At 39.6% G+C, this 23,519-nt stretch overlaps 1 protein-coding gene across 1 annotated transcript in view; it reads left to right on the top strand.

Moving 5' to 3' along the window:
* The first annotated feature begins 13,322 nt into the window (after positions 1–13,322).
* The window catches only part of IPO7 (importin 7), a 39,033-nt gene continuing 28,836 nt past the window's right edge, over positions 13,323–23,519 (top strand). Inside the window, exons 1-2 of the mRNA XM_068397856.1 lie at positions 13,323–13,545; positions 22,678–22,759. Of these exons, the coding sequence (XP_068253957.1) occupies positions 13,462–13,545; positions 22,678–22,759 (166 nt within the window). The 5' untranslated portion in view covers positions 13,323–13,461. The remainder of the gene's footprint in view (positions 13,546–22,677; positions 22,760–23,519) is intronic.

Below are 23,519 nucleotides of genomic sequence, written 5' to 3'. Positions count from 1 at the left end.
GAACTCACCAAGACCCAAATGATCTCCTTTTGCTGCCAGGTTCTCAGAAAGTAGACAAAGGGTTAGATCATTGCAACTGTCTATTGTCACTTCCTTTCTGCATTTTGCTTTCTTGCTGAAAGTAGGTGAAACAGGTTATGCTATCATAAAGCTTCCTTTCGTTCTGATTTGCCCTGAATTGAGGTCCTAGCTCTGTCCCCTAATGCTAAGAAAGAAGCTAGAGAAGAAAATGTGGTTATAAAAAAATAATTGAAACTAGTAAGATACAAACCAGAGAGAAAACACTGAAAGATAAAAAAAAATGAGAACTTGAGATCTGAAACCAGTTCAGCTTCCTCATTTATTGTACAGCTCTCTTGGAATGTGGTCTTTACACAACACACCACTTGGTTACCTGAACTGGGTTACCAGCAGAAAGGGTTTGTCAACAGCCAATTGCCTAATGGCATTGCAGAATCAAATGGTTAGATTATCTATGATCATCTTCCATGTCACGCTCTGAGTGTGGTTTTCATCATCATTTGGTGTTAAGCAGTAAATGCATTGGTCTTGGAAAAGCAAGAGCAAACCAGCAGTACTGGCACATAGTTTTAAAAACAGACCCATAAAGCATAAAATTAACACTTGCTTAAGTGTTAGGAAGGATTTGCGTGTCTTCTCATGAATTACCTAAATAACAGAATGACCTTAAGCTGTGTGACCCAGATTATGGTAACCATGCCTGGCAAAGGAGAAATTACAAAGACTGAGCTTTTCAGAAACGCTGACTATCTGACTTCTGACCTCAGCTTCTCTGAAATTCAGGCTCCAAATGTCTCAATGTAGCACTATGTGATATGACACTGTGTTCCTAGGGTTTTATGTGCTGGGAATACATTTCTCTCTTACCCACATAACTTGGTAAACAGTGTTATGTCACACAGGGGGAACACAGTTCTGGTCTGACAGCAGAAGCAGCCTGTTCTGTGACACAAGGCCTTATACACTATACTGGGCAGTGCTATGAGTGACAGGGGCACTAGTTTACTCATCCTTCTTCATGAAATCATCAGCTTGAAGTTCTGCTGCCTTTAGTGTTGCTTCTGAATCTATTCTCATCACCAATGTACCTGCAAATCATAGCAGGTTGAATGATCAAAGCCATTCACTGCTCATGCTCTGAGAGGCAGTTATTTTCATTGCTGAAGAGCATCATTGCAGAGATATTAACCTGGGAAGTAAGTGTGTACATGTGTGGAATAAGAGGGGAAGAATATATAGTTCATCACACAGTCATACAAATGCAGAGGCTCTTTCTCCTGCTCACAATGTGCCATTTCTGACAGCATTGATGCACAACAGACAGTGATCAAAAATGGCTGAAACTGGAGGTAGTGCCCCTGCTCAGGAGAGAAAGCAGGTGATCTCCAAGTCTGTCAGAAAGCACCTGCTGTACAGAAATACTGCAGAACAGTATGGTCAGGTAGCTGAAGGTTTATTTCTGCAGTTTTTCCCAATTTGCACTGGAAACCTGAATGAAGATTTTCAAAATTAAATGCACCTTACTTTTCAGAATTAATAATTTTTGGATTTAAATAGCCTGATCAGCAGTTACTTACAGTCATCAGTGAACTGCTGGCTGGTGGCCAGCAGGGAGAAGACTGCAGGTTAGTTGATCCTTTGCTTTATTTCCAGGTGTTGCTCAAGGGTCTCAGAAGACCTGGAGAGAGAGGTCAGAGTTTCTACTTTGATTGAAAATTTCTTCTATCTTAGAGGAGGAAGAGAGGAAGAATTGGGGATCTTTGGAACTGGACACCAGACAAAGATTTGGAGAAAAATGACGTAGTGGTTAGACACATGATTCAGGAAGAAAATGTGGAACAATAATTTTCATGGGGAAAGGAAGATGGAAAAGTGTGTTCATGTAAAATGACAGTGTAAAACAGATTGTAGAAGAAAGAAGGATAAGAAAAAAGGAAAAGTAGGAAAACCCAGTGTTACTTTTTCAATAAAAAGCAAGACTTCTGGTGAAAAAGGTTAGAACTTCTAAATATTTCCCATATTGTAAGGAGTCCCTGCAACCTTCACATAAATGAATTGCATTTGAGATTAGGAGGGAAAAGTTAATAGAATTATTTTTTTCCTGTTACATTGTGTTTCACAATTCACAATTTAAGAATGCACAGACTAATCAAAATATGTGCAAATATCATGCCAAATTTTCTTCAGTTTTGCTTTTTCTGAGATACAAAATGTCTGCAGTGAGAGTGCCCAGTATTTCTCCTGATCTGGCCTCTAAGGTCTAAGTTCTTCCAGAAACTAACCATTCATAATGAGTGGGCTGATAACCAATCCACAAGGAACACACCTTTCACCCTTGCTATGTGCAACTACACAGTTTTTAAGAAATACATTCAGGTTATCATTAAACCAGTATTCTGTAATGGAAAATAATTAAAATTCAGGGCAACATCAAAGGGGTCATGATGTGTTTAATTGAAACATTTTAGACAAGCTGCTAACATTCTGAGAAATTAATTGCTGTACATGTATTCCTATGGGAATTATTAAATTAATTGAAAAAGCTTTAATATGACTGATAGCACTTACAATCATAAGTGAGCATCATGGAGTCAGTTGTTAATCAGGATTAGAGATTAAATGGGGATGATCTGATAAGTATAGACTGTTTTCACCTAAGGCAGTTCTATGAAGGAAGCCTCTTCATTTCGATCCTCTTGAACATTATGCACCCAGTCCTAGACAAGTTTGCTGTCAAATAGCTTGGCTGAATGCAGAAATCTAGATCTACAAATATCTGTGATAAGGGCATTTGCACATGTTTTCTACTGCACACAATACTGGTTCCTTTCTGCCTGTGGACAGACTACAGGATCAGCTTTTTGGCCCGCTTCCCACAACAAAATAGGCCAAAGCCAATGACTACAGAAAAGAAGTGTCAGGTGCTTGTGTAAGACATTATTAATTAATATGATGTAATAACTTCTGAATAAGCAAGGCTAGCATAGAGAAAATAAAAGGAATCCACAGGAAGACTGATAAGTGGTTTTATAAGAACTTAAAAAAGCTGGTATGCCATTATTCTGTAGAAATCCTTATTGTAGCTGAACCAGCATGTTTGCTTTTTAATGTGGAATTACTTGCTGTACTGGTGATAAAATTTCATGCAAATACTTTAATAAACTTTCAGCTTGATTTAGCTGTAGCAATTCATTATTTTATCTTGTTAACCCAGCAGAAATATGAATGAAAATTCATTTCACATTCTGAAGTGAGGAATCATGCTCAGGAAAGACCAGAAATAGAACAGCAGAATGCTGGCAAGCAGGAACTAAGGTGTATGAGGAGCACCCAGAGAAGAAGCTGACACAGCTCTTTGTTATCCTGAGAGTACAATGTTGCCCTGGATGCATCATTCACATGCCTTCAAAAGGTGAAATGAGGGGCAAGTGTTTTCCACTTTGTTACACACCCCAGCTCACCCACCTATTATTCCACATAAACCATTAGTGGTGCACCAACAGTCATCAAGAAACACATACACATGCCTACAGGTAAAGTATAAAGTTGAATGATACCAATTTCATCACTTGTTTTAATATCTGTATTTCTGTAGCAATTTACATACAGGTCAGAATGTGTCCTATGTTTACCCTTCCTCAGCATTGTAACCACTTTTGTTAAATAAGAAAATACTAATATTTAAAATAATTTAACCCAACAGAAAACATGTTCATCCCATTTGGACAGCAATACTGAATTGTAAAGACTTGCAAAGAGTAAACACTATGAGTCACCTAATAAAAGTGCTAATCAGATAACACCTAAAATGCAAGTACAGGAAGGAAATTAAAAGATTTTGGTCTTATAACAAAAAATGTGTTTTTAATGCACTCAAATTCTGATATTTATCTTTGCTTTATCTAGGAAATACACTTCTCCATACTTTTCAACCCTAATTTTGTTATTTTTGACTCTTTTAACATAAGCAGCTATCTAAGGCTTACAATCTATAGAGCTATTTCTAATAGAAAAGTAGTTTGGTGAAGCAGTAAGGTACTTTTATGAAATACTATTTATTTAAGAAGATGTACCAAAAGTTGTGCCTCACTTAGTGTAGCAGGTATCAAGCAGAAAAGGGTACTATGTTTCTTTTAGTACTTGTAAGTAAACTTTCCATCTTACTTGCTGCTCACTAACTCTGTATCTAATCTTAGTTTTTCTCCCAACCAGCTGTAAGCACTTCCCTGCCTGCCTCTGGGTATTTCTTTGATGCCTTTATTCTGCTTCCTCTTAGACAGAGAATTCACCAAACAACAATCTCCTTTATTTGTAGTCAGACCCAAAGAAACACTTGGCCGTGTAGCTCCAATTCTTCACCTGCCCTGCATAGGTCCTCTGCTTGTAACACAGTCCTGATTATTTCAGCCATATATTCCACAAAGGAACAGAACTGGGTTTACTTTTTTTCCTGCATAAAAGGCTTCTTCTCTATCTATCTGCTTCCCCTGTACTACGCAGAAATCTCATAACTGTACTCTCCATGTACTTTACCTTTCTAAAAGAAAAGATGTTTACATATCAAATGGGGAAGGGATTAGAGAGAATATACCTAATTGCCTGGCCTAAATGTGAATCTTAAAAATTTTGGCACAGAATGTATTTTAAGGGTATCTGTTTGGCATTGGACAACAGCTATCTTGAACTCACTATTTATGAAAATTAATCAGGGAAGTTTTAAAAGGTTCAGTTTAGTCTTTTATTTAAAGATAAACTATTGTTCATTATATTGACTTAGTAGTTGTCTACATTTAGCCCACACCCAGAGCTAAACAATAACCAGTAGCTCTATCACCCAGCTGAGAAAGGGAATTGGGAAAAGGAGGGAGACTCATGGATTGAAATTGAAACAGCTCTAATAAAATAAGAAAATCAATATCAATACTAATACACAAAGTTACACTTACCCCATATAGTGGTGGCAAGACCCTCCAGGGATAACAACCATCGAGGAAATGGAGCATAGAGTAAGGGCTATTGCCCTCACACTTTCCCATTTATAGTGAACCTGATATTTATGGTATAGAATACACCTGTGGGCCAGCTGCGGTCAGCTGCCCTGGCTTTTGCTCCTCATAGCTTTAGCACCTGGCTAACTCAAAACTGCTAATGGCCTTGATCACCATGGAAGCCTGCATGCCATGGCTGGCCGAGAACTAAAACAAAATGTAACAGAAAATTGATTCTGTGATTTTATCCCAGCAAAACCAGGACAGTAGTATACATAACTGTCTCCTCAAGTTTAGGAAGGACAGAGGGAAAGGTAGATCTGAAAAGCTGGAAAAGTAAGAAAAAGGAATATTGTACCATGCCAGCAAAAACAAAATGTGTTTTCCTTTTTTATAATAAATACATAATAAATCCCAAATGTGCATTAAGACTGTGGTCATCACTAGAGGTCAATCATATTTACTGATTTCTCATCCTTAGATGAGTGTTACGGCAGCCATTTGATGTCATTCATATTGCATAACAGTCATAATAGACTTCATGATCAACTTCATCCCTTTTACCTCTACCTCTTTTCTTACACCTTCTTTTCCTATATCACTTCCTTCTTTTCCACCTCTGATATTCTTTCCCTCTTTTTTCTCCTTTTGCTGCCTCCACATTCTTCTTCTTCTCTCCCCTCTTATATACATCCTCACTGCTACTGATGACATCCATGCTGCTCACCATCTGTGGAAAACTGCTTAGTCTAAAGACCTACTGGAAATTTAAGGTGCTTCAAGGAAACCAAGCTTCCCAATGTACTGGCTTGTGGTGTCACCTCACAGCGGCATTATGAACTGATGGCCAAGGGTGTGGGCACCCCAGAGGTTCCTCACCACAGCCCTGAGCACCCCTGACTGCCTCACAGCCACCCTGGCTGTCAGGACACTGGAAGTGCTTCACAGGCAATGACGTCTGCCGCCGCGGAGCCACACCGGCACGCTTTCTAAACTCAGGCATGTTATGGAGGGAACTGCCTAGAACTGTCCAGACTGGAAAGAGTTAACAAACTGAATGATATGTGACTCAATTACTAAATTTCTTATTGCGTGTATGTAGTTCCTTGCAAATGAAAAGCTTTTCCTAAGTGCTGAGAATTTATTCTGAGTGAATTTTTAATATAATAAAATCCTAGTCCTGTTCTACTGTACTCACTGTTATTTAATCAATTTAAATGGAAACAGGATATGATTATAAAGACAAAAATTATTCTAAACAGGACTAACTTGAACCCTCTGTCTTATTAAATAGAAATATTATACTTTGATAAATGTATATATGCTTGCATGAGCCTCACTTGAACACATATTTAATAATACGGCTAAAGTTATAGCTTAAATGTACTTTTTTACTCTTAGAAGGTTTCAGAAATTTTTGCCTCTTCCCCAGCTTGAACATTTTCACAGCTATTTCTGAACAACTTCAGTTTATTGCTGTGTCTTGGCTGTAAAAACTGCATTAGAAAGCTTGTTTTTTAAAAATCAGCATCCGCTTGAATGCTAATAAATCATGGATGCACATCCCTTATACTTCGATTTTCTATAAATTTGTTTCCTCAAAATTTCAAGTCTGCATTACATTTGATCCACAAGTGTCCATTTTAGGAACAATCATAACACATAAGATGAGCTTGGGGTCCTACTTAAGGAACAGTAAGGAAAGGACATACTTGTTTTCTTGTAAAAATAAAATAAAACTATGCCCATAATGCACATAAAAAGAAAACATTCCTGGAGAACACACTGATCACAGTCATTTTTCTGACGACATATTGTATTCACTTGCAGCAATTCTGTGATCTTCAGCATGAGTTTTCATTTCACAATAATACGACACATTCCAATCAATGCATTTGTTAAATTCTGTGGTTGCACAACTGAATGAAAAACATGGAAAGATCATAAACTGTTAATGCCATCCTAGTGCCACAAGTGCCGGTTACTATCTCTGCTTATCTCTCCGGGGTGTCACAGATGCACCATTCTGCAGCTTTGTAAGTTTGGCATTTTCCCTAAGGGCCATGAAATTCCATGTTTTTGCGCACAGAATTCACCATTTTCTAGTGTACGACATTCATAGTCTGTGTCTGTGTGCCACTGAGGCTTATTTGGAACTGCCTCTTTCTGTTTTGTTTTCCCTGCACGAAGGCAAGTACATTTTTTGCACAGTTTGGGAGGGGGTAGAGTTACAGAGCTGGAGGGGACTCCATATCGCGATAAAGGAAAGCTAAAAGCATAGATGCGTATACAAATATAAATATACAGGCTGGAAAAACAGTGCATGAGGTCGGAGGAGATAAAACTGCTGTCGCTACAGACACTCTTGCTCCTCTCCCTGTCGCACAGAGCCTGAACCAGGTTCTGGGCTGGGTTAGCTGGACTTCCATATTGTGGGAACCAAGCCTTCAGGAGCAGATACATCTAACTTGAAAGCGAACAGCAAAAAACAAACCATCGTGCAGTTTATGATCACATCATCTAGTCCAACATCCTGTATAGTACTGACAATTCAAGTTTTATGCACGTATTTTTTATTAGAGCCCTAATCTCGTTGGTTTGAAGCACAGATTGTGTTTTTACTGAAACATATCTTCCAGAACGGCATCCAGTCCCAGTCAGAAGACATCGAGAGAGAGAGTACTGATAACTGCCACTGGGAATTTGTTTCTGCAATTCTTTAGTTTCATGTTAGATACTTGATCCTGTTACATCTTTCTTCACTAAAGAGCTGTTCAGTACCTAGTATTTTTTTCCTGAGGAAATAGTGTGGCTCTTTTTTCCCAACTTGCTGCCCAGAGTTAACTGCTAAAAGTAAGAATTGGCAGGGGAGTCCTGTACCTTTGAAGAGACGTTTATTAAAAAAAAATTAGAAGTCCAGTTTTTCTGAAGTCAGAAGTATCCTGCATCAGAGCTTTTTCCTTTTTTTCACACTGCTCAAGCTTTTTTTTTTTTTTAATAAGCCATTGGTCTAAAAGCTTTATAAGAGCTCTATCTCCTTGGCATTTACTCGGGACCTTAATATCACTGGCTCTATTACAGTGACTTTTTCTTTGCTGCTTCATCTCAGCATTCCTACTCTTGCTGTTCCACTTGCATACATCTCCACCAGCTAATGACCAGATCTTGTTTTCAGCCTCTGTCCCCTGAGAAACCTGTTTGAATATGGGGTTCAGCATCTGCTCAAGACTTGCCATCTGGCTTGGAGAGGGTGGGGGTGACTTGGGATTTTTTTTGGTAGGTTGGAGCGACTATTGAGCTCATGGCTACATAAAGGAGCTTAGTGGCTTCTTTACATCCATCCTGAACAAAATTTCAGCAAAGTTTACCTTAGGGGTGAAGCCAACTCCCAGCTGACTAGGGGGTTTAAAGGGAGCTATGCAACCACGGGATGGGCACGGTACAGCATCCTGCTCTCCCAGCTAGAGCCAACCCCAGAGCAGAGACTCCATAAGGAACTTCCTTATGCTGCCCACTAGATCTCCGCTTTATCTCATCGTTACAGTAGTGACACGCAGTAATCAAGACTCCTCACAACTTTTGTCTTAAATCTAACTTGGACATTTCAAATAGGTCTCACACAGATGAAGAAAATAAACTCTACATCTCAAATAATTTTTATGGCTATTTTATATAATCCAGTTTGTAAATACTTAAAAACCATAAATGCTAGAGCTATTCTCTGGCAATATAGCATCTGTCTCTCCAGCACCAGAGGAAGAGACAAATCACTTCCCCAGTCCCCCTTTTCAGACCTGTTTTCAACTCAAAGATTGTACTGTCTTTTGCCACAATGTGCTGCTGGGAGCTCATGTCAACCTGCATGCCCACGGTGTCCTCAACAATCAGTCTACAGAAAGCTGCCTGCATTTTCTGTTCTTAAATGTATAACTTCACATTTGGCTGCACTGAAGTGCATTTCTGTTTGTTGTTCAGGTTACCAGCTTGTCCCATCCATATAGGACTGTTTTGCTAATCTTATGTCATCCTCACAATGATCTGCAGCAATTTTTATATTTATTTCAAAACTGCTTAAAGTATCAAATAGCAAACAGTCAGCCAGTGGTATCAGTAAAAATCCAATAGAAACTGGTATTGCTCTTCACTTACCACCTTTTTACTGTGAACTGTAATTTAGCCCATTGTCAGTCCCTTCAATGTGTGCTCAGGGTTATAGCCTGCTATGATATTTTAAAGAAAAGTAGTCTATTTATTCTGTACCATTTTCCCAGCCAAACTAGAGAACTCCTCAAACAGTCACATTTGTTTGATGATTTTACACCAAATCATGTTAACTATCATCAGTTTCATTTTATATCTTCATATCTGAATCCCATTTGAGCTTCTTCTTTTAAGACTAACATAAATAGTTATTTGCAAACTGTGCATATTGGCACAATATTTCTGTGCCAATTTTCCTTCCTATTGCCATCTTTGATTTAGCAGAAGTAGCTCCAGGATAGCTTTGGGTGCTGGTGATTCATCCACGCACTCCATGTCCAAACTCCCTTTGTATTTGTAGTAGTACTCACATGTGAGTATTTTCTTCCAAATCCTGGGTTGATATTTTGAATGCTGTTGATGCAGGAATACACTGTCTTCGCATAGCTGGAGAGAGTTTGGCTGCTGTCAGATCTGCTCCGGCACAGAACAGCTGATAGCAGCATTTATCAGTTACTACCTTTTTTGGTATATGTACATGGCATAAACATTTCTGCAAAATTTTTTAGAAAGATCTGGTGAAAGCACCCAAACTTGACGAAGCTCAAGAAAGATCTTCAGTAGCTGTGCTCCTTTTATACACAATTTTTGGCTTCTAGCTTTTCATTTACTGTAAAGAGAATGGTACCCCAGAAAGGCAGACATGCTCAGCAGTCCTCTGCAGTCAGCTCCAAGGGAGTATACTAATTTATTAAAGCTGACAAATAATGTCTTTGTTATTGTTCCAACTTTCCAGGGAAAATATACATGACTGCTAAACCCAAGACAGTCTATGAGAGTATGTTTATCTTCAGGAGTAATTGCAACTGATTTGTGTCCAATGTTTGAGGCCTGCACAATACCACATCTGCCTTTTATGAGATAATTTGAGAAGCTCAGCTCTCCCACAGCGGCCTGAGGTTGTCTACAAGTGTTCATACACAACAGAGAACATTATTGGACAGCTAATCTCTGCAGCGTGTATACATTTTTTCTGTTCTGACACCAAGAATTTGATGCGGCTTGTCTGGCTAAGAGGGACATATTTCTCTCCAACATGAACTCTCGTGATTTGAAATTTGACTTAAAAATTAAATTCTTATATCAACTCATCTGTTGCATCTTGCAAGATATTTATTTATGCTTTGGTAGGGATTTTTCCCCTCCTTTGTTTGCTAAACGGTTTTGGCCAAAGTCCTCGCCAATTGCTGTGCTGTGATGGCGAGGCTTAAAGTCTCTTTTGTCCTGCTAATACTGTTCAAAGACAGTATCTGACAGAAGCGGGTGTATTTATTTAATCCCAACAGAATTTCAGTGTTCAAGATGCCACAGCTCACCAGTCTCTTGTACTTTGATGTCAGTTGTCATCTGTTAGGTTGCTCCACTCAGACTGCTAGTATGTCTGTTTTCTTTGATCTTTACTATTTCCCTCTTTAACACTAAACTACCTGTGGCAAATGTAATCCATCAACAAATTGTTCAGATTTGTGATAAATTGCTTTTTAACCTCATGGATGCTTCTTCTCAAAGCCGGTGTCCAGTCTACAGGAAACATCCATCTTGACTGAACCTTGCATTTATTAATTTCTGTGAGTCATTTATGCAATTAAACCTGCTGTGAGGTTAGTTATTGTTATTACTCCTGGGCAAAGATGAGAATGCAAACATCCTTGTGAATGCAAACGCTCCTTGACATGCAACGTTCTCCGTTTCAGAGTACTCAGACTCTGGACAATTGCTTACATATTCTTCTGCATAATTTTTTTTTGTCCTCCTCACTTTTGTATACAAATAGTAACAGCTCTGGTGATAAACTTCTCTAGCCACAGCACCTCTGCTGACAAAATTCTCTAGCCACAGCACCTCTGCTGACAATGGTTAGCACTCCGTTGTCCTTTTTTTTGCAGCATTTCACATCTGTATATCTGACAAAGATGTATAACCAGCACATCATGAGCCCTTTGTCCTTTGAAGTACTTGTTTTTCTTTTTAGAGGAGATATATTCTGTTTCATAAGTTGTTGATCAGCTTAGCATCTACGTTCTCTCTAGTTAGAGGCATTACTGCTTTGCTCTTTTGATGCAAATAGCACTGAGATTTGATCTTGTTATCTGTGCTGACACAAAAGCATGGAAAAGACTCTGTTGTAGCATTTTTTAATGGTATCGAATCTACAGTATTTCATCTTTTTTTTTTTACATTTTGGGCAACATCTAGAACTGGAGTGTGACTGTGATCTGGGCAACTTATAGAAGAACATCCTATGACATCATGTCCTGAAATTATGCTACATTGCCACTTGGGTCTTCTGGGTCCGTGTGTCTCCTGGGTTTATTTAGAAAGCCAGCCATTCATTGCTGCTTCACCGTTTATTTTTATAAATGAGATGCTCATTTTCATACTTGCAATAAAAAAAAAACCCATGTAGTGTAAATCACAGTTTTTAGCATTATGTTAAAAAAAAAAACAACAAACCAGTAGCAAGAGAAACTGAGAAATCTGTTTTTTAATTCAGCAACAGTCATGGAAAAGTTACTCATTTGGAAAATTTATATACAAAAGCAAGTCTGTTAAGCTGTTTCATATATGAAAAGACACACTAGATAAACCTGACTAGTGCAGATTTTGCCTGCTGAGATGGTACTGGTTAGCCTGCCTTAGGCCATTCTCTGGGACGGTGGCCAACTGAGGGAGCATGGCCTTCAAAACCAAGCTGGCTCCATCCAGGCTACGTGTTGGGAATGGCCCGTAGCCCACACTAACACCGTGCTTGGGAAAAGTTTGCAAGACCACTAGCACAATGGGGTGGTAAAGGGAATCAAGTTTTAATGTGGGACTTCTTGAAACTGTTTCACTAAACAAGTAAAGAAATAGTGTCCTTTGTCAATTTTCTGAATTGTATCAATTTTAGTTTATGTTATTTTCTATATGTATTTGCATTCCTGCTTTTCTATTTGATATGCAGTTTCTTAGTTAACATGCCTTCATTTCAGAGTTGTTCCAGGATGGGCTGTTTGTGAAACTTTTTTTCTTGATTGTATTATCCGACTGTTTGATAAGCTCCTCTCACAAAAACAACTCTCAAAATTTCAAGTATATCACTGCATGTCATCCCCCAAATGAAGACACGACAGTGAATGACTGTATACTAACAATTAAATTTTACAAATCACTATGCGCCTAACTTAGAAAAAGCGTTGCTTATTTTATTGCGAGTACTCATGTAAGTGAAATTACTTCAGTGTCTAAACGCTTGTAGGATAAAGCCTGCAGAAGTGACCATGCTACAGAGGACCAAGCTAAGCAGTCCAAATCTGATTTTGTGACTGACTCAACCCCTCCAGAAATGACAGCTCTGTTTGTACTGATTTTCTGACAGATTTCTGACACATCTTCGGGACTTTTTTTTTTTTTTTTTTTTCTCAAAAACTAGCAGAGCAAAACGCTGGGTTTTCCCAGATGCTTAAGAACTGTTTGCGCCCTGTGCCCATTGTACAGCCAGTGCCTTTAAAGGAAACCCATGCCTCCACGCATCCCTCCTTCCTCACCAGCCACCCAAGCCGCTCCGAAAGCGGGAAGCGTACGCGGTAAAAGGAGGGACTTTGAATAAAACAACGGATTCCGCTTAATCTTAACGCGGTCGAGAAGCTCGGGGCAGAGCGTACGCCGGCCTTCCCCGCCCGCACGGGCGAGCAGCCCAGCCCAGCCCCCGGCCGCCAGCGGTCCCTACTGTGAGGCCGAGGCCGCCTTCAGGCCCCCTCCACAGGCCAGCGCCGCTCCCCGGGCTGCCCCGAACACAACACGCCCCGCCGAGGTGGCGGGCCGGGCACGAAGCTCTCCCACGGAGGGGGAACCGGAGGCTGGACCCTTCTCCGTCCCTCCCCAGCGGGCGGGGGGCGGCGGCGCAGTCTCCCTACAAGTGCGCCGGCCGCCCACCGCTTCGGTTTGGCGGGGCGGTCGGCGGTTGCGTGCGCGGCGGCCGCCGTTGGGGCGCGGCCGTTAGACTGACTACAGGTCCCGTGTCGCCCCGCGGCGCGGCGGAAGGGGTGACGCTCCCTGGCGGCGGCGGGGGGCAGCTCTATCCGGGCCTTTGGCGTTTTCCCTTCCTTTCGCGCCGGCGGCCGCTGTGAGGCGGCGGGTCCATGTGCGCACGGCGCGGCGCGGCCCTGGCCCCTGCCCTCTGCCTCCTCCTCTTCCCCCCGCCGCCTCCACCATGGACCCCAACACGATCATCGAGGCCCTGCGGGGTACTATGGATCCGGCGCTGCGGGAAGCCGCCGAGAGGCAGCTTAACGAGGTGAGGGCGCCGACGGGGCCTGGGCCGCGGCCGCTGCGATACTGGAAAGTGGGGAGGCGGGGGACGGCGGCGCGGGCGGTGGGGTCAGGGCAGGCCTGTGTGAGGGGGAAAGCGGGGCGGGGGCGGCGGGAAGGGGCCGAGGGCGCGGGGAGACGGTGCTGAGGGAGCAGGGGGGCCCCGCGCCCTCGGCCCCTTCCCGCCGCCGGGCCCCGCCTGGTGTCACGGCGGCTGCAGGCCGGGCCCGGCCTCCCGACTCGCATTGTCCCCGGCACATGGCAGCAGGGCCTCCGGCCGGGGCCAGGCCGAGCCATGCCGTACCGGGTGGGGCTGCTCAATGTGGGGGGGTTTAGTGGCAGAAAGCGGTCAGCGTTGGGGAGGAGATCCCCGTTGCCTTTGCCGCCGGTAGCAAATTACCTCCATTGTCTTCCTGCTCAGCGGGGGAAGGGGTAATCTGTAGAGGGGTGTTTAAAATCGACAGTGGCACAGGCCCCCGGTGGCTCAGACGCCGGACCCAGTCCTTCCTGGGACTATCTCAGGGCAGTCTTTGGATGTGGAAGGCAGTAATTTGTCAACGGGAAAGGGGGTAGCAAGACCCGCATCACTTTATAAGTAGTGTAGCCTGTTAGCGTTAAGAGTGGCCTGGGCTGAGTTCAGAAATAAATGTGACAGCCTGACGTTATTTGATGTTCGTACAAATCCTTTGGACTCTGAGTTCGGCAGCGCTGTCGAGGTAGGTGTGCTTTCTGGGTGTAGTATGGACACGTGCCCGAAAGACGGGGGAAGACAGGGTTCCCAACCCAGATATGTCATCTGCTTAGACTACATTCATGTGTCATATTGATATATAATGAAACTAGCAGATCCTAGTTCCACAGGTTTCAATTTTGGAAGAAGGTTTATTTTGGTTCCACTCGGTAGGTGAAAACTTTTCTTTATTGATGAGACACAGCCATGGGACTTTTAGACATTTTGAAAAAAAAGGTGTTCTAGTGTTTGACTCAGAGAAAAGGTGATAACTTGATGGAGGAGGTGAAGGATAAGCCCCTGTGGCAGCTCTTGTGGTGCCTTTGGTTGGCCTTTTCCACAAACGTTTTTCTTTGTTGCTCTTAAGCAGACTTCAGGCCTGACAAAATACTTTTAATGCAACAGATGTTTGGCAAAGCTTAGATAAAGGTGGGCCAAATGTTCTGCTGGCAGTAGAGAAACTTTGAAAAACTAAAGGTATAGCTTCTTGTATTTTAAAAAAGTGTAATTAAGCTGAATTCCAGCATGTCATTTAATAAGTGAATAGCAAATAAATATTAGGTACATTTGAAATAGCTGTAAAACTACGCAATGTTTAATTGACTTTTGTGTAAAGTAATTGGCTCTCTTTTCCATATACTTCAGTAAAAAGTATTTTAGTGTTTCTTATTTAAACCAAAAGTGAAAATAATGTAATTGCATATAAAGACAGCAATATCTATGAAATCTTAAGCTGGCTCCAAAATTCAATTTTTTATGTTCAATGCATGTCAATATCTATATATAGTAACTTGCTTGAAATCTATTTTAGCTGTTTTCTGCAGGTATTGTGTTGCTGAACGTGCAGGAAATTGTTCTCTGCCAGTCGGGGTCTTCAGCAAATGGCTAACTCAGTTGCACGAAGGATCATGCTCACCAGCAACTGGTTCACGCTTTTGAATCAAAACAACGTGGTCTATCATGTACTACACAAGTATTAAATTGGTATAAAATCCAAATGTCTGTGCCCCTTTAAAAACACCAGACACTATTGAACCAGTGCGTAAGAATTCTCTATTATTGGAAGCGTAGCCTCACTGATCTTTCACAGAACTTTTGTGATAAAAATAGTTGTTAAACCCTAAATCTGCAAGCACTCGTACATATATGTAGTTTTAGTCACATGCATGGTCTTGGTTTTGCATAGATTTATTGAAGTCATGCATTTGCTTGCAGAATACCGGTCTAAATTTGTTAACTGTTAGGGCAATTGTGCTGCCAGTTGTTATTTTATTTCAAGTATGGGTGGGAGTCTCTTTCTCTGTAAAGATGAAATCATACAGCAGTGAATGCTATTATTGCACGTGGCCAGGCACACAGAAGTGTGTTTATGCTTTAAGTTTAGTAGGTGTCCTTGGTTGACCTTTTAGTTTACCTTTAATTTGTGTGAAGTGTCTCTGTTGAGCTGATGAGACTGGTTTTCAGTAGAATGGACATTTTACATTATCAGAAAAGAACGTGCTTCATTCAGTAATTGATATTCCTAATTAATGGAAGAGTTAAGTGTCTAGATTTGTCTTCAGAATCAACAGTTTCCACTGACTGGAGAAGGGAACTAGGGTGTATGATTCTTGATTTGTCCAGGCTTTGTTATTTTTCCTTTGACCTTGGCTAAGTCATGAATTGTTCTATGCTTTATTTCTTCTTCCGCTAAGTTTTATCAGGTTATATTGCCGGCATATAAAATGCTGTGAGAGCTTTTGGAGTTGAGATATGCTAAAAAAAAATGCAGGTATTTCAGTCTTTTGGCTTTACTTTCCTCACTGTGAAAATAAGTTATAGAGAATGATACCACTAGCTCTTGTGTCCGACAGCTTCGCATGCAGTTTCCAGCTGATGATGTACCCTGAGGTGTTTGCCCACCTCTGTCCCTGTCTTACAGGGGAAAGCTGTGTTTTACAAGGACTTAGAACCAGACTCTTCAAGTAAGCTATTGGAAAGCAGCAAGAAGATGTTGCCTTTTGAAACAGTCTTTGTACTGTGTGTATAAAGTGTTTCCTAGAAATGGTGGTGAAAATAGATATTTTTAACTATGCAGCTATGGAATGACACTCTGAAAATAATACACAGTGTTGTTTTTATCTTTTAATATCAGCATATTTATAAAGGTGCAGTTGCTAGATAATACTTTCCTTGCAGGTTCCTTCTTTGTAATTCCAGGGAATTTGTGACTTAACTGTTATGTATGTCTTGTAAGTATCTGAGATTAACCCCAGTACATATGAGCTATTAAGACATCTTTTCAGACTAACAACTCAATTTTTCTGTCTGAGAATGATTAAAAAAAAAAAACAAACCAGCCGTCCCCAATAACTCATAATTTTTTTAAGTCAAACTTTAACAGAGTTTGTTTAGGAAAATGTTATCCTGTTGCTGTACTGGAAAAGTACCTTTCAGAGGTTATGGTTAAGCTTTTTTACGTTCTAATGTAAGTGACAGGGGAAGGAAAAATGCTTTAGCTTGTTGACTGGTCGCCATAGCACACCATCGGTTTAACAGAATACAGTAGGGCCTAGTTCAGTGTCTTTTATTGCCTGCTTAATAGATACAAAAGACAGAATGATGGAATGATTAAAATAAATTATTGGATTCTAACTACTGGGAGCTTTGGAGTGAAAGGTTGTCAAAGGGGAAAAAGTAAGCAGCTTATTATGCAGTACCTTTCACCCAGGAATTTCCAAATGCTGAAATGCTGTGTTTTGGATACTTTGGGGTAGGTATTTATAGTGTTACCCTCATCTTTAATTTTTTTTAACCTTTCCTAACACGGTCTTCATGTATGACACCTACAACTCTATATTGTAGTGTGAGTAAGAACAAGAACAGAGCATGAGTTTCCTGGCTCTCTGATTATCAGATCATGGGTTCTCTTTTAAAGTTATTAGTATGACATTTTACCCAAAGTACTTGATTATTTTCACTTCCCTTATCTTCCATCTATATATTTTGCTGTGTGCTAGATGAGAGATGCTTTGGGAAAAGATCGTTTTATGTATCAAGGCTGGTCCAACACCAGAAATCCCCTTGGGGGCAGTAAGGAACCAAGAGAGCTTTGTCTTCGTTAGGAAGAAGTTACATGCTTGATGCATGTTAACCAGTACAAGGTAAAATCCTAGCAGACAGGGCAACTTGCCACTTTCTCATGACTTAGCAAATAGTTACTGTGTGCGCTTAGCTAGCCTTTGCTGAGAGCAGATTCCTTTTTTCCTCTGCGAACAGAAGAGCAAATAGGCTTCGGAACTTGCAGACAGTATTCTGATGAAATGAGCATCAAGGGTGTTTGCAAGATCTGAGAAGCATGTATGTATTTTTTGTGGTCCTTAAACTGGATTTACATATACATTGTAGCTGCATAAGAGGTGGCAGAACTGGCTTGCAAAAACCTGAGGTCAAAATGACTTCCACACCTGCTGAGTTCTTAAAAAAGAATTGAAAGAGTGCTACAGGGCAGTTTGCTGAGTCAGCGTGGCCTTACAGTTCCTCACCTTAACCTTTCTATAAAAAAAACCAAACTGTTCCATCTCAGTGTAATAGTTGTGTTCACCTAGTCCTGTTATGGTCTAGATCAAAAATTGCATATAGATTTTTTTCAAAATTGTAAAGGCAGAGGTGCATTGAATTTGTATTTTTTTTCAGCTCCTTTAAAAAGAAATTGTAGCCTTTATTTAAATATGTGCTACTTTGAATAACTATATAAATAAACTGGGATTCTAGTTCAGCAACATATAGTAAATATTACCGTTCCGATTTGCTTTTTTTGGTAACGGTAAAGGAGATACCTGTAGTAGTGTGTCTGTTATGGTATGTTAAATTCTTCATGTCTAAGAAGAATGTATGGAGGTCTTTTGACCTGAAATGAAACTTCTTGTTTTTATCATTTAGTGTCATGCGGGTTTAGTGTAAGATATGAATAATTCTAGTATTAAAGATGAACGTAACTGACTTTAGGGGGTATCATTACTGGGGGAAAAGTGCTTTTTTGCATCATAATTAACTATTGATAGTTCATATGCCATGAACTGGTCTCTTTAATGTCAACGTCAAACTTCATTTATGTTTCAGATTATGTAGCTGGCATGACACTTTTCTCAAAAGTGTATTTTATCATGTGGCTAACAAACCAACTCTGCCAGGAAAAGCTGCAATGAAATATGCAAAAAGATTGTATGTTCTGGAACAGTGATTGATATTAACAGACAGTGGTGCAACGTTTGTGGTCTGATAGAATACATTCCTCAGCTAGTGAGGCTACATAGCAAAGATTGCTCTTGGGAAAAGTCCCTGAATTCTTTGGCTCTTAGACAACAAAGTCATAGCAGTGACACGGCATGTTGGAGGATTTGTAAGAGGGAAGGACTTGAGATGAGTTTTGTGTTTAGTTTTTTTTTTTTTTTTCCAAATGTTAAGTTACCTGTTGGGAAACAGTCTTTGACTGTGACAGAACCATTTTTTCTTCAGTTATCATTGTAGTTCTCTAAATTTAATATTTATTTTAAAAGAGTATTTGTAAACAATAAGCAAGAGAATAAGACAAAGTTTTACTGATGTCAAAACTTTATGAAGTAACAGAAATTGTTTCTATTCTCCACACAGTTTAACATATGTGATAGCAACCATTGTGAAATCCTGATTTTAATTCTTGCATGCTGGAGCCGTGGGACTTACGTGTAGAATGACACTACTTGCCAGTGGCTTTCACTGAAGTAGCATCAGTGCGCCTGATTCTTCTGGAGACAAGGACACGTGTGGGCCAGCAGAATTCTCTACATTCAGATAATTCCCTGATAGACCTTTAATGAATCTTCATTTGCAGCTCACCTTTTGTATAGCGAAGTATTCTGGCTAATCGCATGCACTAAGAACAAAAGCCAGTATTTTTATAGAATATGTACCTAAAATAGGTGTGTTTTCTTGTTTGGTTGGGTTTTTTTAGCAGTGCTGTCAGTGAAGAGGAACATCATGTCCTGAGAGGCAGCCATCTTTGGAGAGTAAAAATACTAAAGATTAAAATAGCTGAAATGGGTGTGTATTCAGTATTTTTTTAATGTAGATAGAATAAGACACCACATAGGTGCCAATTTTGTAAGTTCGGTTGTTTTTTCCTGGTGCCAATAAAACACTGATTGTTCTTTTTAATAGTAAAGCAAAACGGGAGCAAGTGACAGTAGTACCTGGGGTTTTATTTGACCATTCAGGACACACATGCCTTCATGTAGCTGTCCTTACTTCTCCCCACATTTCAGTTTCTCTGGAATCACCTTTCTTTCAGTGGCATGGGAAGGGGGTCATTGTAAAGAGTTTGGACGTCCTTTATATTCCATATAGAATGCATGGAAGTGTTAATGTAGCTCTGTGTGAATTTAGTTACGAACTGAATGGATTAAGAGGAAGCTTTGTTTGGAAAGTACAAGGTATTTTACTTATGCTACCTTGTATTAAAAGCACAAATTATTTTTAGTCTGAATCTCTGCTTTGAACCACTAAAGGTGATAAAGTAGCTCGTCTTCGTGGCTGGTTGGTGTCTGATGCTTGGGATGTTAATAAGGACGATACTTGTAAGATTTAAAAAAAAAAACGAGATAATGGTATAGATGTTTTGGTCCTATCCTTTAAAAGTTGTCATAGTTTAAAGAATCCAGTGAAAATATATTAATCCCACATACTAATATAATTGACGTTTCTAGGGAGCTTCTGTAGCTTGCTACAGTCATAGGCTCAGTCCTGATTTTTTTACTGAGGAAAAGATTTATTCTTTGGTATTTTATTGAATTTCAATGTGTGACAGTTTTGTAGACTGCTGTCTATTTTTTGTTGCTTTTTGCTTTTAAGACACAACATTTTTGTATTCAGTTCCTTGATAGTTTTTAAGCAATTTCCATATTTTTTTATTGAAATGGATAGTTTATATTAAAAGGGTAGTTATCATTTATCATTAAAAAGGTAAAGTAATCCTTCATTTTTAAAATGCTAGGATTGAATGCTTTTTAATTTCCAAACATGAAATACATTGCAAATTTTCACTATTGAAAAGGTAGCTGTTAAGTTTATCACAGTCATTGTGGAAAGACATCAGTTTGCACTTTTAAGTCCATTTTATGCAGACTCTAATATGACCTTATTTGTAGGTGAGTTAAAGGTTATTGAAACTGAAAGCTTTCTTCAGCAAGTTGATAACACATTTAAGTACAGGAGTACTTCCGCTGACATTAATGTTAGGCATATAATTGAATACTGTGCTGAATTAGGGTCTAATGTCATTTGGTATGTGTTGCAGGAGAGGTGCGTCTATTGGTGTTACTTAAGAAAAGAAGGAACTTAACGGACCTGGAGCTGTAGTAGAAATTAATACCATTTACTTTAAATGTATTTATTCAACCATTACTTGCCAGTTGAAAACAAATAGTTTTTTTACTTGAAAGTGTATTTGCTTCTTCAGGCCTTTAGGGATATCAGAGGGACACGGGTCAGAAAGATGCGTGCTCATATTGCAGTGTCCATTAGTCCCAATTCATCAAAACGTATTCTGCAGATAAACATTTCAGTTGGACCAGATGCGAGTGTTGCTTCTGTGGGCTTTCTGTAGCCTGTAGATTTTTAGTGCACAAGATGAATACGTACAACAACATTTTAACATTTTGGGGAGATTCTTAAGTTCATTCTTCATTTAAAATTAATTTTAAATATCAAGAGATAGAAAACAAGCTACATTAATCAAATCTTAGTACAAATGCATGAACAAATGTCATGTCCCAGGCTGACCCTTTTACTCTTGTTTATACTAGAATGTATAGAAGATACTTACTAGGGAAAGTTAAAGTTGGAGAGAAGAACCTAGTGCTGTAGGAGTGAGCTGGGCAGCATTCCTCCTAAGGAATGTTGACATCATTTCATACCGTCAAAAGAGCTTTTAGTCCTACTAAAAGAATAGAAAGATAAATTTTGGTTGTTTTTCTTTATGATATTAATTTGCTCTGCTGCAGTAACTGAGACAATGGTTTGTTTTTGATAAATGGACAGTGTAATTTCAATGGTTTTCAAAGTATTAATTTGTTTGCTTTATGTGGGGAGTAATAAAATGAGTAATAAGTAGGTAAGTGGTGTTTTCCTAAGAGTTTAACAGGTTAAGTTATGTAGATCTACGCAGTTATCTTTGATAGAAGTGCTGCAAAGAGTATATGAAATGATATTGACGTGTCAGTGAAGATAAAGCAGAAATATATCTTGGCAATTTGAATCATGGAATAATTAGGTTAGAAGGGACCTCTGTGGATCATCTGGTCCAGCCCCCTGAAGCAAAGCTGTTTTGAAGTTCAATGGGGTAGACAGGGACTTGTCCAATTGAGTTCTGAATATCTCAAAGGACGAGGTCCCCCAGCCTCTGTGGAAGGACTGTTACAGACCTTGGCCACTCTTGTGAATTTTTTTTTTTCCTTTTGTAAAACAGGGATTTCCCTCACTGCAGCTGATGTCCATTGACTCTTGACCTTGAGGAAAATTGTTGTTTTCCAGTTTAAAAAAGTAGAGATAGTTTTTAAGGATTACAATCACTTTTCCCAGGGAAATTAATGTCTCAGGTTTTTGAGACATTAGGAAAGGTGGGTAATGGATGCTATAATAATGTTAAGGTTAGTTTCCTCATATTGCAAATACAATATAGCATTTAGTGTACCAGTGACATTTCTCATTATTGTAAGAAAAAACATGTTTTGTTTTCTTTGTAAGTACACCCTTGCAAAGTTGTTACTCTGTGAATGTCGCGCCGTTTAGGTCTCTATATGGTTGGTTTGCTGTTGTATAGGTATGCTGACAGTTGCTGCAGTAATGCATAAATGATCACTTGAAGCTGTTTATTTAGAAAGATGAACTATGAGTTGGACAGGCTTGCTTAAGGCTGGGCTTAGTTTTAAAGCATAGTTGCGATCTGTTTCTTAGATTGTTATATAATGAATTCATACCTTGTTAAAGGTCACTGTAAGCTCACTGCGCTTGGGTTTTTCTGGCTATTTAGGTATTTTTCTTTCAAGCAAGTATTTGTTCTGAACGAAGAACATATTTGGTGATGTAAAAGGCTGATTCCTGAAGCCTGTTTAATGATTTCTTCAACTCTGTTACCTTAAACGGTAGGGTTTTTCCTCACCCATGCTGTCTTGAGAATAGAGCGAGCATGAAACTTCGGAATGCTTTGGTTGATTAGCTGACTACTGTGAAACTGTCTGACTTGCTTGTATTCTACTGATTGCATTACATCATTATACAGATATTGTAAAACCTAACGGGAGTATTCTAAAACTTAACAAACTATGATTAAGTAATGTTCTTTTTTCCCTCCCCCCCCCCCCCCCTCTACAGGCTCATAAGTCAGTGAACTTTGTTTCAACTCTGCTTCAGATCACTATGTCGAGCAACTGGATTTACCAAGTGAGACAGGCAGGCAAGTTTTCAAATCTTTTTTCACTATATGTACTTTAATGGTGCATACACACAAGTACATATGCAGATACTGTTAAAGAATTATAATGGTTTTAATCTCAAACACTCAAAAGTTGGGAGTCACTTGAATTACAGTCATCATGAACTGTATCTGGCACCATACGCTGAATAGGGAAGACAGAAAGAAAAGGTGGCTGGCTCTTCAGTGATTGCTCCCCTTTATCTCTAGTGAATAATGGTCTTTGGGGAGAGAAAGTGGTTTATGGTGCTAGTACACTTGGTCCAGGGAGGTAATTTAACCTTTTACTAGTAATGCAAATGTTTCTAAAATTTTTAACTAGAGGAAAACAAATTCGGTCTTTTGGAACCCTGCTGATTTGCACATGAGCCATCAGTAAAATTGGATATTGAATATTAGCATCTCCAAACATCATCTTAAAGCTGCTGTGATTACTTGATAGAGGTTTCTATTATGATATTTCAGTGTTTTTTCTGACAATTCAGGAATTGTGATCTTGATCACTTATTTGGATCTTCCATGTAGTAGATGGAATATTCTGAGTTGTAGCATAAGCCTAACTTGCATTTTTATCTTAATACTTGGGGGTGCCATTTAGATGATGACTCAAAAAAGCTACTGCTTAACATGTATAACATGCAAAAAAAGGGGAGGTTTGAGAACAATCTCTGAAAATTCACCCTCAGTGTAAGCCAATTAAAAAACAAAGCAGTCTGTAGAGAGTGGAGACAACTCATGCAAT

This window comes from Nyctibius grandis, chromosome 4 (genome assembly GCF_013368605.1).
Source record: "Nyctibius grandis isolate bNycGra1 chromosome 4, bNycGra1.pri, whole genome shotgun sequence".
Classification (NCBI taxonomy): Eukaryota; Metazoa; Chordata; class Aves; order Nyctibiiformes; family Nyctibiidae; genus Nyctibius; species Nyctibius grandis.
The sequence above is the reverse complement of the archived record's forward strand: the minus strand, read 5'-3'. Positions and strand labels throughout refer to the sequence as shown.